The following is a 13,280-nucleotide window of genomic DNA, read 5'->3' on the forward strand; positions in this document are numbered from 1 at the left end:
CAACGATTTTTCGTTGTAAAGGCATTCCTGGTAAAGCCATGCGTGGAACGGCATGCGTGGTTCCAGCATGCGACTCCCCCACCCCGACCTCCCCACCCCTAAGACAATCGTACCCCAACCCCGAAACCAACACCACTAAAAACTTTTCTACCACTACCCCAGCCCTAAAACTACCATGACCACTCACCCCTAAAACCTAAACTACCCCGACCCCCACCCGTCCCTAAAAACTCAAAATACTCTGACCCGCCACCTCTAAAACTACGACCCCCCACACCACCCCTCAAACTACCACGACCCCTCACCCCACTAAAACTTAAACTCCCCGACCCCCACCCTGCCCCTGAAAACTAAAAATATACCAACCCCCCACCCCTCCTCTAAAACTACTGGGACCCCTCTTCCCCCTAATACCTAAGCTACCCTGACCCCCATCCCACCCCTAAAAACTAAAAATACAACGACCCCCCATCCTCCCCTGAAACTATGGCAACACCCACCCCCAAAAACCTACACTACCCCAATACCCACCCCTAAAAACTAAAAATACCCTGACCCCCCACCCCGCCCCTAAACCTAAATTACCCCGGACCCCCCACCCTACCCCTATAAACTAAAAATACTCTGACCCCCCACCCTCGCCCTTAAAACTACAGTGACCCCCACCCCTAAAACTATCACGACCCCCACCCCCTAAAACCTAAACTACCCGACCCCCCTCACCCCTAAAAACGAAAAATACTCCAAACCCTCCACCCTGCCCTTAAAACTACACCAATTCCCAATCCCGTCCTTAAACCTAAACTACCCTACCTTCCACCCCACCCCTAAAAATTGAAAATACCCGACCCCTCACCCTGCCCCTAAATCTACAACGACCCCGACCCTAAAACTAAAACTGCCCTACCACCCCATCCCCGCCTCTGAAACTACAGCAACCCCCCATCCCACCCCTAAAAACTAAAAATACACCGACCCCCCCACCCACCCCTGAAGCAATGGCAACACCCACCCCCAAAAACCTATACTACCCCAATACCCACCCCTAAAAACTAAAAATACCCCGACCCCCCACCCCGCCCCTAAACCTAAATTACCCCGGACCCCCACCCCACCCCTATAAACTAAAAATACTCTGACCCCCCACCCTTGCCCTTAAAACTACAGTGACCCCCACCCCTAAAACTATCACGACCCCACCCCCTAAAACCTAAACTACCCGACCCCCCTCACCTCTAAAAACAAAAAATACTCCGAACCCTCCACCCTGCCCTTAAAACTACAGCAACTCCCAACCCCGTCCTTAAACCTAAACTACCCGACCTTCCACCCCACCCCTAAAAATTAAAAAAACCTGACCCCTCACCCTGCCCCTAAATCTACAACGACCCCGACCCTAAAACTAAAATTGCCCTACCACCCCATCCCCGCCTCTGAAACTACAGCAACCCCCCACCCCGCCCCTAAACCTAAACTACCCTTGTTCACCAACCCGCCCCTAAAAACAAAAAATACCCTGACCCCCCACCCCGCCCTCAAAACTACAGCGACCTCTCACCCCGCCCCTAAAACTACCACAAGCCCACCCTAAAACCTAAACTATCCGGACACCCCACCCCTGCCCCTAAAAACTAAAAATAACCCCAACCCTGCCCCTAAAACTACAGAAACCCCCCAGCCCGCCACTAAACCTAAACTATCCTGACCTCGCACCCCACCCCTAAAAACTAAAAATACCCCGATCCCCTCACCCCGCCCCTAAAACTACAGTGACCCCCACCCTCCCAAAACCTAAACTACCCTGACCCCCCACCCCACTCCTCAAACTACAATGACCCCTCCACCCCGACCCTAATACTAAAAATGCCCCAAACCCCCACCCCGCCCCTAAAACGGCCCCTGCCCCACTTACCTGATCATGTCCTCCAACAAAGCCAACTCCCTTCTTCTGTGCCTTAACCATGCATGTGCGTTGTTCAGCACGTGTGGTTAAGGCACAGAACAACAAAATCATGGTTAACAAAAGTGTTGTTCTGCTTTCGTTGTTCACTACTTTGTTGTTCAGGAGTCTTGGTTGGAGATGTTTCCCGAAATAAGACTTTATTATTTTTAAATAAAGCCTCCCAATGTTAGCCATTTGAGCCAATGTACTACAATAGGGTCTGGCTTTCTCCCCTCACCAGGGTTTATAAAACATATTTTATAAAGTCCCTGCTTAAATTTACTCTGCACCCAACCTTTGGGGCACCTACGGCGGACCTTAGGGCTGACATATGGAAAAACAAGGTAGTTTGAGACTTTAGAAGTACTTTTAAATCCAAAAATTGTATTTGGGGTTAACTTTAATTTAAAAGCAGTCAGCAAGGCAGGCCTGCTTTTACAATGACACCAGAGACCACCGAAGTGCACCCATCCCATGTGTGTCCTAACTACAACGGGGTCCCTAAACGTTCACACCCTACCATATACTAAGGACTAATAGGCAGATTGTCACAGCCAATTATAATTATGTCTGATCTGCATGCACCATTTTACACAGAGCACTGGCCCTGGGACTGGCTAGCAGTGCCCAGGGCACAGTCGGAGTCAGTTAGCACCAGTGTCAGTGAAAACGTTTGGCGGTGATCAAGGCCAAAATGATGACTTTATAGCAGTATTTCTTTCATATAAATGTGAAAGACATAGGCCCTCATTCTGACCCTGGCGGTCGGCGGAGAGACGGCGGTCGGACCGCGAACAGACCGGCGGTATTAAAAATGGCATTCTGACCGCGGCGGTCCCCGCCGCGACCGACCGCTACTTCTCCACTCCGACCGCCGCGGCGTTCATGACCGCGGGGCTGGAGTTTGCGCACTCCGGCCCGGCGGTCGTCCCAAGACCGCCAAGGGTATTATGACCCTGCCTACCGCCGCGGTTTCTTGCGGGCGGGAACCGCCGTGCGAACCATGGCGGTAAGCACTATCGGGGCCAGGGAATTCCTTCCCTGGCACTGATAGGGGTCTCCCCCACCCCCCACTACCCACCCGAGTCCTCCCCCCACACCCTCCACCCCCCTGCCACCCCCCCAGAGGTGGTACGAACCCCCTCCCCACCCCCACCCCGACATGCACATACATGTACCCCGACATGCACACACCCCCAACATGCACATATACACACCCCCTACACACACATACACAACGGGGACACATACCCGCACACATACATGCCGACATGCGCACCTGCCGAACAGCACACATTACCCATAGACACAGCAGCACCCCCCGCCCGCATACACGCACTCACACACCCCCTCTACACACTCACACGCACACCCCCATGCACGCCCACATCACACAACACCCCCCCACCCCCTCCCCTCACGGACGATCAACTTACCTTGTGCGTTGGTCCTCCGGGAGGCGACGGGAGCCATAGGGACGTGACCGCCAACAGAAGACCGCCAACAGAAGACCGCCACACAGAAATGTGGGTCGTAATTCTGTGGGCGGTGTTCTGCTGGCGTGGCGGTGGAGGTTGACCAGTCTCCACTTTCCCGCCGACCGCCAGTGTGGCTGCTGGCGGTTTTCCGGCGGAACGCTCCCAGCGGTCAGAATGCGCACAGCGGCACACCGCCGCGGTCGGCGGTCTTCACCGCGGCGGTAACTCAGCGGTCTTGCGAAAAGACCGCCAAGGTCAGAATGAGGGCCATAATGATTTAAGCAGTTTGTGGGATGTGTGATGATGCAACCACATATTACTAGGACTAAAGTACCCTCTAATGTTCATGACAAGGATATTGCAAGTCACCACAGAGTTGCGTGACTAAATAAGGAACAAGGCCTAAGGACAAGTTCCTTTATAAGGTCATGGAAGTTTGAGGTTACGAATATTTTATTCTGTGTAGTGCCTCTTTCCCACAAACAAAAATTACCATCCAACAATCTCCATTTCATGAATTTCATGGAACGCTATCCCAAATATTGCAAATGATCAATTAAAACGAAATACGTCTATCTTGAATGTGCCAGACCTATCAACTTAGACCATTTTCAGAAGAACACATTGCATGTATGATTTTCTTATTGTGTCTTGCACTCATACATATATCACCTTTTTTCTATAGTACATTACTCCTGTGGTTTGAAAATCCTTTGAAGTGGAAAGTATGTAAAAAGTTTTACTTCTCTTATTATACACAAAATGCATATTCCTCAGTGTTCATAATTATCAGTGAATATGTAGGTCTTGTGATCAAATTATTTACCTTCCAGTAGTTCTTCTAGTCTCAGTAGCTCTTTCAGGCCAGCCTCACTACACAGCTCTTCAACAGACAGGGTCACTATGAATTCAGCAGACTTGCAACATTCACATGTACACTTTACTGGAACTGTAAAGGAGAATACTATTATTCAGAATGTAAATTACACAATCCACAATTGACACCTTTGAAATGACATAATATAAGGTAGAATATTTGAGTTAATGTTGGGGGACCATTGATGAAAGCATGTTTGATATTCTGTCATTTGCATTTTATTTAATGTATTTGGGTATGGACTTAAACAGTATTAGCTAACTTACAAAATTTCAAAAATGATATCAAAAGCTGTTTCAGCTCAGCCTTTGTTGAATTGTCACTTATATCCTAGATCAGTTCACAATTAGCATCCAAGAAGTGGGTAATTGGTTCACCCCCTTCAATCACTTCTTTGTTTGAAATGTCACCTTATTGATCAACCCACAGCTCCACTATTCAGTGTTTGGAGTGTCAAACATCATGAAGAATATCATTCTGAGGCTTGACTTGCTTCTGTTGTGAGTGTGCCTGGGGAAGGTGTAGGATCTGAGAAGAAATGGAGCCCACCTGTAACCACCACCATGCTGCACTTCCTACTGTCACTCCAAAGAGCTGAAATGTAGGTGAACTGATGAGGCTAAGGACAATCACACAGACTGCACACGAAGATGAACAGTTATCATGAAGGGAAACAGCATCTTGATGCTCTTTTCCTTGGTGCGCCATCTGGCTGTACCTGAGTCACTGCAGGTAATTGCCAGGTTTCCCTTCCCAGCATAAGCCACTACAGTAAGCCACTGCTTCAGTGGCATCTGCACTGTAGGCAAAGAGAGGGCAACATGCAATCAGCCCTGTCTTTCATGTAATTATGGCCAGATTCAGCCCCTTATGGACTGCCATGGAGGCACAGCCTCCTCCAAGTATCCGCATTTATTGTCTGTACAAGAGTAGAAGATATAGGGGGGTTGACCCCATATTATACTCCATCCACACACTTCATGAGAAAACCTACTTTTGAAATCTGTGGCAGGTACCGAGTCCTATCTTGCGTGTTTCAGCACTTCATATGGGGGTCATTAACTTTTCTGATTCAGCCTTGGTATTATTTACCATTGGAGATCTGACTAACTCCTATCTCACATGAGTCTATGTTTCCTGCAGTAGAATATGTTGATAATTTTGAAACTATGAAGTATTTGATGGCTTGTTTTATGGTTAGTTTTTATGAAGCAAAATATGCTTGTACATATCCATATTTTATTTCAGTTATTTAATTAACATAGAGATTTTGTTGAAAGGCTGTGCATAACTACGAAAGATGTTCAAAAGCAATGCAAGGTGTAATAGTCCCAAAATAAAGGAATTTAATCATACAGGGTAATAATCATTCACTGATGTCAATATATGTCCTAACTACAAATATGAAATTCCTGTTGTCCCAAAAGATTTCTTGCTAATACTTCTTAGTGTTAAATTTACCTACGCTTTGAATAAAAAGCATCCGCTTTAGTTTTGAATTCAGCTGCACTACAATCCCTGTAGTAGCCTCGGCAAAGGAAGAGCAGCACGCTTTCCTTTTTTGTGTGTCTTTTATTATTTTTAGTAGCACACATGCACTAACATTTCCTGATGTATCCTAAATGGAATATGCTAAAGCTCATTCTCATGCATATGTAGTAATGCAGCCCATCCTTTAGCTGCCTGAACTCTGAAGGATCTGCTACAACTTTCACAAGATGGAAACTGTGATACAGTATTTTAGCTGCATTTCAAACTTAGAACACATTCAGGCTAATGGAACGTTGTGGCCAGAAGGGAAGAGGTGCCTATTTGGGCCCCTATTGGGTGTTCAAGTTTTTCACCCAAAGGGTTAACTTTAATTGTGCAAATCACTATTCTAAGGCTTTTCATGCAAACTACTGCCCCCATAATTCTAGACCCAATGTCACAGGGCTGGTTTGTTCTGATGCAGGGTCTGTGCCCAGCATAACAACCTTTTACCACATGACACCCGCAGCAGTACAGGGGAACTAACAATTCCCCCCAACTACCAGAGTGGGCCATGCCTTCCCTGCAGAGATTGTTTGCTACCCCAACGACCCTCTTCCCATCAGCGCAGACTCTGACATCAGCTGTCTGCTCAGAGCAGGTGAAAAATGCTGCTGTTTTTCCTCTAGAACTGGAAAGAACTGCTGATAAAAGGTCTCAGTATTACAAGGTACGAAAAGTTATTTCCAATTCCAGGGAAAAACTAGTAATTGCAAGAATGTCCTGCAGTGATACTGACCTGAATGGTTATGTTATATGTATTTGCATAGGGCACTATCACACTTGAGAGTATTTAGTACTGTGCAGGTGTGTGAGGCTGGCCCAGGTAGGTGTGGGAGGACATACTTTAAGTCTCAGGTATTTATCTTCTTGAAGAATTCAAGAAGAGAGAAGGAGGCTGTGATGTCATTCAAATGGTTAAGGAGTCAAGTAAGAGAAGTCTCAAACTAAAAAGAGTCTCAAACTCCAGTTCTGCTTTATTGAATGTGTGAGACATGCTAATAGCAGTCTGGCAGAGCAGAGGTGTTTGGAAGATTTATGAAGTGAATGTGGATGTTCATGTAGGCTGGGCCTGTTTTATGTAGTGCTTTGTATATTTGGGCAAGGAGTTTGAACTGTGCATGATTATATATCAGGACCAGTGGAGCTTCCTCAGGTATGGTTTCATGAAAGACCGGCATGGGAGGCTGAGGATGAGTCTGGGTGCTGCATTCTGAATGATCTGCAGTAACTTTGTTAGGTGATTCGAGAACCCTGAACAGAAAGAGTTCCCAGAGTCTAGCCAGCTGCTGATGAGGGCTTGAGTGACAGTCTTTCTGATTTTGTTCAGAGGAGACTTGTTCAGCTTGAGACAGTTGAACTTCATCTAGGTTTGTCACTTCAGTCTTGCAGGCAGTGAATTTGTTCTTTGTTTTGGGGGATTTGTCTGAGAGGAACAGAGTAAGTTGTGTGTCATCACAGAGGAGAGGATGTTGTGGGTACAGATGGCATTGGACAACAAGATCATGTAGATGTTGAAGAGAGTGAGGCTGAGTGAGGAGCCATGAGATACACTACAGATGAGCTCCCAAGCTTCAGAGGAGTAGGGCAGCAGTTTGACTGTTTGAGTTCTTCCAGTTAAGAATATATAGATCCATTCGAGGGTTGGTCCTTGAATGCCGGATCTGTGCAGCCATCTGATCAGGATGGGGTGAGAGACCATGTCAAAGTTGCTGAGAGATCTAGTAGCATGACCGCTCAAGTGTCTCCTCTGTCTAAGACCTCAAGTATGTTGTTTGATGCTGCAATGTGAGCTAGCTCTGTGCTGTGATTGAGTCTGAATCCTGACTGCATGGTGTTGAGGAGCTGGTGGTTGATGATGTGATAAGTGAAGCGTCTTTTGACAGCTTTTTCCAAGAGCTTGGCTGGATGGGGTAGGAGTGAGATGAATCAGTAGTCTGTGTGAATGGTACACTCTGATGCCCTAGTATCCCTGCACCATAGCGCAGGACTTACAGGGCCTTGTGAACAGTTCACTTTGATTTGAGCCCACTTTGTTTAAGAGATGTGCATTTGGGTTTTGGACAAACTGGAGTCAGAAAATAGATTTAACAATGATTCCAAGCTAAATGCTAGGACCATATGCCAAATATGGTTAACAAATGCATAAGAAGCTGGCATGCAGTGTGGATATGACTGAGAACATAGAGTGTGGCCCAACAGTTTCAATAGCTTCATGATACTGTTGTTCTCCATTTTTACAGCACAAACTGCATCCGCCATGCATAGTTTTTTCTTCACTAATTTGACTGCTAATGTTTCATTTGTATTTTTAATGACATAATAGAAGTTGTCACAAGTGCTGTAACATCTGGGGTAATTAGCAGGGCATGGCGAGGGCACGAGTTATAGTTACCTTAGGCAGCAAGCTTATAGTTACTTGAAATACCTAATCATAACTGCTCAATTTCTATGGTGTTGTTTGAGTAAATTCAGAATTTAACTATAACATCCCTGTAACCTTTAGTGTTTTAAGTGAATGTCTATGTTTTTTTTAATTCTATTTCCTAACTATAGTGTCCCTGTAACCTTTGTTTTTTTCAGTGAATTGCTACAGTATTTTTTCAATGTAATTTGCTTGTATTATTAATATTCCAACCACCACCCTGCATGGCCTTCAGCCGTGCACAGCGTTGGTTGGCTCAAGCCCCTAAAAACACCCAACCCCACGAGGGACCCTGTGGCCAAGCCCCTATAACCACCCAACCCCGTGCGGGCCCCTCAGCTAAGCCCCCATAAGTATTCAACACCATGCGGGACCCTGCGGCCAAGCCCGTATAACCACCCAACCATGCTCAGCACACAGCCAAAGGTTGTGCACCGCAATGATTGGCCACAGGGAAGCCAACCCCACGTCTTTGAATGGAGAGACCATTGAAATAAACTCTCTCTCTCTCTCTCTCTCTCTCTCTCTCTCTCTTCCATCCCATTATGGGATGGAAGAGAGAGAGAGAGAAAGAGAAAAAGAGAGAGAGAGAGGGAGAAAAAGAGAGAGAGAGAGAGGGCTTTTCAGGCATTGATGAATGATATACTTAGAATGAGATATTATCAAGTAAAAAGATTTTGATGACCTTTTGTTATGTACCTAAAGTATTTGAAGTAAAAAAGAAAGTAACTCAGGGAAATGACCACTAAAAACAGACTAGAATCCTCAACCTTCAGTGTGAGGGTTGGAGAAATTAGCCTCTAGGACAAAGATGGATGCGTACCGTGCAGTGTCCAGACATAACTATGACATGTAACCCAAAGATTTTGATTGGGACAAACCTCAATGTTCCATCACTTGGAATGTTTAAGATTAAAAACATCACCATAAAAACACACATACCACCATGAAATACCTGGATTTGATTTTTCAACTTTTTTTTATTTTGTTTTATTTTGGGGGACCGCAGAGGAGCCTCAAGGCCCCCACAGTCCCAGCCACCTCTTGACTCTTTCAGGAGTTGGCATTGCTCCCGGAAGCAGGGAGCTGCTTTAAATAGCAGCTCCCTGCTTGCTGGACCAATATTTTCATCTGTTTTCCTTGTGTCCTAGGGTAACTATAACGCGACCCCCCTCCAGGCACTGTTTTTTAATCAAAAATCTTACTAGAAATATTACATTGATATTATCAATTATGTTATCAAAGATGTCATGAGCGCCATAATTTGTGGGGTAATTAGCAGTGCATGGTGAGGGCAGGAGTTAGTAGTTATGGCACAATTTATAGTTATTTGAGATAACTAACAGGTGAGTTTGTATGGCAACTATAACTTCCCTGTAACCTTTGTTTTTTCTGTAAAATAATGTTCATTACTACACGTTACTCCAACCACCTCCGCGCATGGCCTTCTGCTGTGCGCAGCGGCGGTTAGCCACAGGGCCTGAAATTGAGCCAGACCTTATGGCCAATCCCCATATCCACCTAACCCTGTGCTGAGCATGGCCCTTTGGCCGTGCTCAAAGGGAGTTGGTCGCGTCCTGTCTCTCTGAGTGGGAGAATAAGTATGAGAGGATATATCTGGGAATGAGAGTGGCTGTGAGTGTGTGTGTCTGGGTGTGAGAGTGAGTGCATCAGTGTCTGAGTGGGTCTGTGAGGAAGTGTATAGGGTCCTGAGTGGCTGTGTGAATGGGAGAAAGAGATTGAATAAGAAAAACTGAGGGAAAGAGAGTGAGAGGGTGAACAATAGAGAGGTTTTTAGGTTTTGATGAATGATATACTTAAAATGAGAAATTTCTGGACAAATTGAAAAGAAAATTTTGTCAATTAAAAAGAGTGAGATCACCTTTCAGTATGAACCTTAAACTTTTAAAGTTTAAAAGAAATGAAAGTAGGGAAATGACCACAGACACACCTCGACTAGAGCCCTCAAATTTCAGTGTCAGGGTCTGTGACCTTAACCATCATGCCATAGATAACTGTTTTCTGTTTTTGAAGACATTGCATGGAGAGACCATTGCAATGAATATCTCTCTCTCTCTCTTCTATCCCATTATGGGATGTTTCACCAGCAGAGCACGTCTGCTGATATAGAAAAGCGTAGTCTGTTAGTAAATGCAGAATAATGAGTTTCTAATAGGGAGTGCATATATTTTAATGTGCATTAACCAATTTTAATGTCATGCCATTGATATTTATGGTGTTTTTGAAATGGCAAAGTATGATGCTGTGTTAGTACAGTGTCACAATAAGGGCAGATGAAAGATTATCACTTGGTAATCTAAACTGATTGAGATAATAGAAGATTCTTATGTTTTCACCCTTCCATTCACCAGCTGATATCCACCATTTCACCTTTACATTCAGTCATTCATTCTTTCATCCATCAGCCTTTCACCATTCAGCCCATCCATTTCCAAACCTATCCATCTGTCTCCAAACCTACCCATAAAACCAATCCATCCATTCTTTCATTCTTCCATCCCTACATCCACCCTTTCACTCATCCATAACTTTTCACTCATCCATCCATCCATCCATCACTTTCATTCAGCTGTCCATCCTTTGGCTCATCCATCTCCCCTTCCACCCACCCTTCAACTCATCTATCCATGTACACTTCCACTAACCCATCCATCCTTTCACTCACTCATCCATTCACACTTCCACTCTTCTGTCCATTCATGTACCTTTCTTTTCACTCATCCATCCTTACATCTACCCTTATGTCCACCCTTTCACTCATCCATCCATACATTCACTCATTCATCCACCTTTCACTCTGTCCATCATTCACCCTTTCAATCCATCTACCCATCCTACCATCTATCTGTCCAAAAATCCGTCTATCTTCCCTTTCACTCATCCATCCATCCTTTCACTGAGCCATCATCATCCTTTTAATCATCATCCATCCATCCTTTTAACCGTCCATCCGCCCTCCCTTTCACACATCCATCTATTCCTTCACTCATCCATCCTTCTATCCTTTCACTCACCCATTCATCAACCCTTTCCCTCACATATCCAGCCATCTATCCTTACATTCACTATGCCACCCACCCTTACTTTCACATTAATTATGAGCCTTTGTCTCTCGAGTTTAAGGCAGGAAACCCCCAATAACGTCCTCTCCACCCCTGCTGTAGCAATTCCTGTGCCACCTATCTATCCATTGTTTCATCTATCCATTCATCCTTATACTCACCCATTCATTCTTTCCCTTATCCATCATTACATCCATCCTTTCTTGTATCCATCCTTCCATGCTATTACTCACCCATAACTCTATAAAGTAGTGGGTCAAACATTGCTGGTGTTGCTGCACACTAAGTCATCTTAGCAAACTATAACTCGCAGACTCTGTGCTGGCTCACCCTGTGGTACCTACACCATCACATGTCTCATGACAGAATAACTTGCCAGTTATTTCTTTCAGAAGCCCAAGTTAGGAAATAGAAATCTTTGCATCATTCTGACAATTCTAAGGTGGACACAGAAATCAAGTCATTGCACGCTGATGTAGCAACTGTAACTCAAGGTTTAAATCTGTGCAGTTGTGTCTAGAAGCAGTGGAAGTACAGATGCAACACATCCAAGACTGGGGTACAAGGTCTGTACTACAAGGTATATGATCTGAAAGACCGACGCATACATTACATACTTATACATGAAGTTTTGTAAACGAAGAATGGCTAGAATTCTAATGGGTTTGCTGACTGCCTTCCCTAATTCTAGGCAAAAAAGAACAATATTCGTTCCACCACAGCTTGTCTTCTAAACACCAGCATGGCCACCAAGTTATCAACTTAACTAAGGAACATGGTCCATTTTTGTGGATGGCACATGCATCACCATCACAGTTTATTTCTCTCAATACAGGAATGTTTGCCTCTTATGATGTTATTTATAATACATTGTGAATCCAAGTAGTTTTATGATCCAGCAGACCTGGAGGCCTTTCTGGAAACTATGGAATCAGGGGTGATGTGTGCTTCTGACTCCATACCTGTGGCCAAGGCAGGATCCTCTTCATTTCCACCAACTAACCTATTTCAGATGATCTGAGGATTGTATTTTTTGAAGTGATAGAACCACAGCTGTGCCTCAGATCTGCAGGAGATGGGAGTCAGACAAATTAAGAATGCTATTAACATATGCTTTTGACACCCTTTAAAACCTTAGGTCTTTCTGTCCCTCTCTCCTCTTCAACTAATATATGCCAGGTCTCACCATCTAATGTTTTGATGACTAATAATAGGTTGCGTTTCTCACGCCTACTCACAAAACATCTTCAACTATATCTAATTTGCTGCCACCATCTTTGATCCTTCCTCATCTGTGCTGTAGCCCATGTGGTGGGTGTCTGAGGAGTCTGTGGTGCTGCCTTATTTTTCTAAGTTCTATGGATAAGCCCAACTTGCCACTTGCTTATGATGGTTTTTCAGTGAACACCAAATTATAGATTTGGTGCTCTATCCCATAGAAGTGTGCATTGTTTCTCTCACTCATTTTTGGACATATGGATTGTTTCAACAGTTTGTCGCTACATATTATCAGCCACATTTCCCTTCTCCCTCCCCATCCCCTGACTTATAATCTACATTTACTACACAGTCTCCTCAAGCCTACTCTCTAAGCCCCCATTACATTTTCTCTCTTACATATATCCAGTTTATTTTAGCATTTGATACCTACCATAGATGATTTGTCCGTGCCAACAATGAGTTTTAGACCTTGAACTCATCTCCACCACCACTGGCTGTCATTTGCATTCTCTCTCTATAGTCTCTCTGGGAATTAGATTGCCTCTGATCCCTTGTCAATGTCTCAGGAGGATTCTTACACCCTGTAATATATTGTGGCATCCTATATCTCAGAAATTACCTATCTGACCTCATATAGATAAGATGCATCTTTTAGCACTACAGAAATACATTTCGTCTTGCTAAAATTTAACAACCTCACTCATCATTAATAAGAAAAAGCTCA

The 13,280-nt window shown here is 44.7% G+C and overlaps 1 protein-coding gene across 2 annotated transcripts in view; it reads right to left on the reverse strand.

The window, feature by feature from the left end:
• Nucleotides 1-13,280, reverse strand: part of LOC138299776 (cytosolic phospholipase A2 gamma-like) — a 408,365-nt gene that overhangs the window by 161,840 nt on the left and 233,245 nt on the right. For both annotated transcript variants that reach the window (XM_069238325.1, XM_069238326.1), the window contains one exon: nucleotides 4,247-4,369. In XM_069238325.1, coding sequence (XP_069094426.1) covers nucleotides 4,247-4,369 — 123 coding nt within the window. The remainder of the gene's footprint in view (nucleotides 1-4,246; nucleotides 4,370-13,280) is intronic.

This window comes from Pleurodeles waltl, chromosome 6 (assembly GCF_031143425.1).
Source record: "Pleurodeles waltl isolate 20211129_DDA chromosome 6, aPleWal1.hap1.20221129, whole genome shotgun sequence".
NCBI classification, from domain to species: domain Eukaryota; kingdom Metazoa; phylum Chordata; class Amphibia; order Caudata; family Salamandridae; genus Pleurodeles; species Pleurodeles waltl.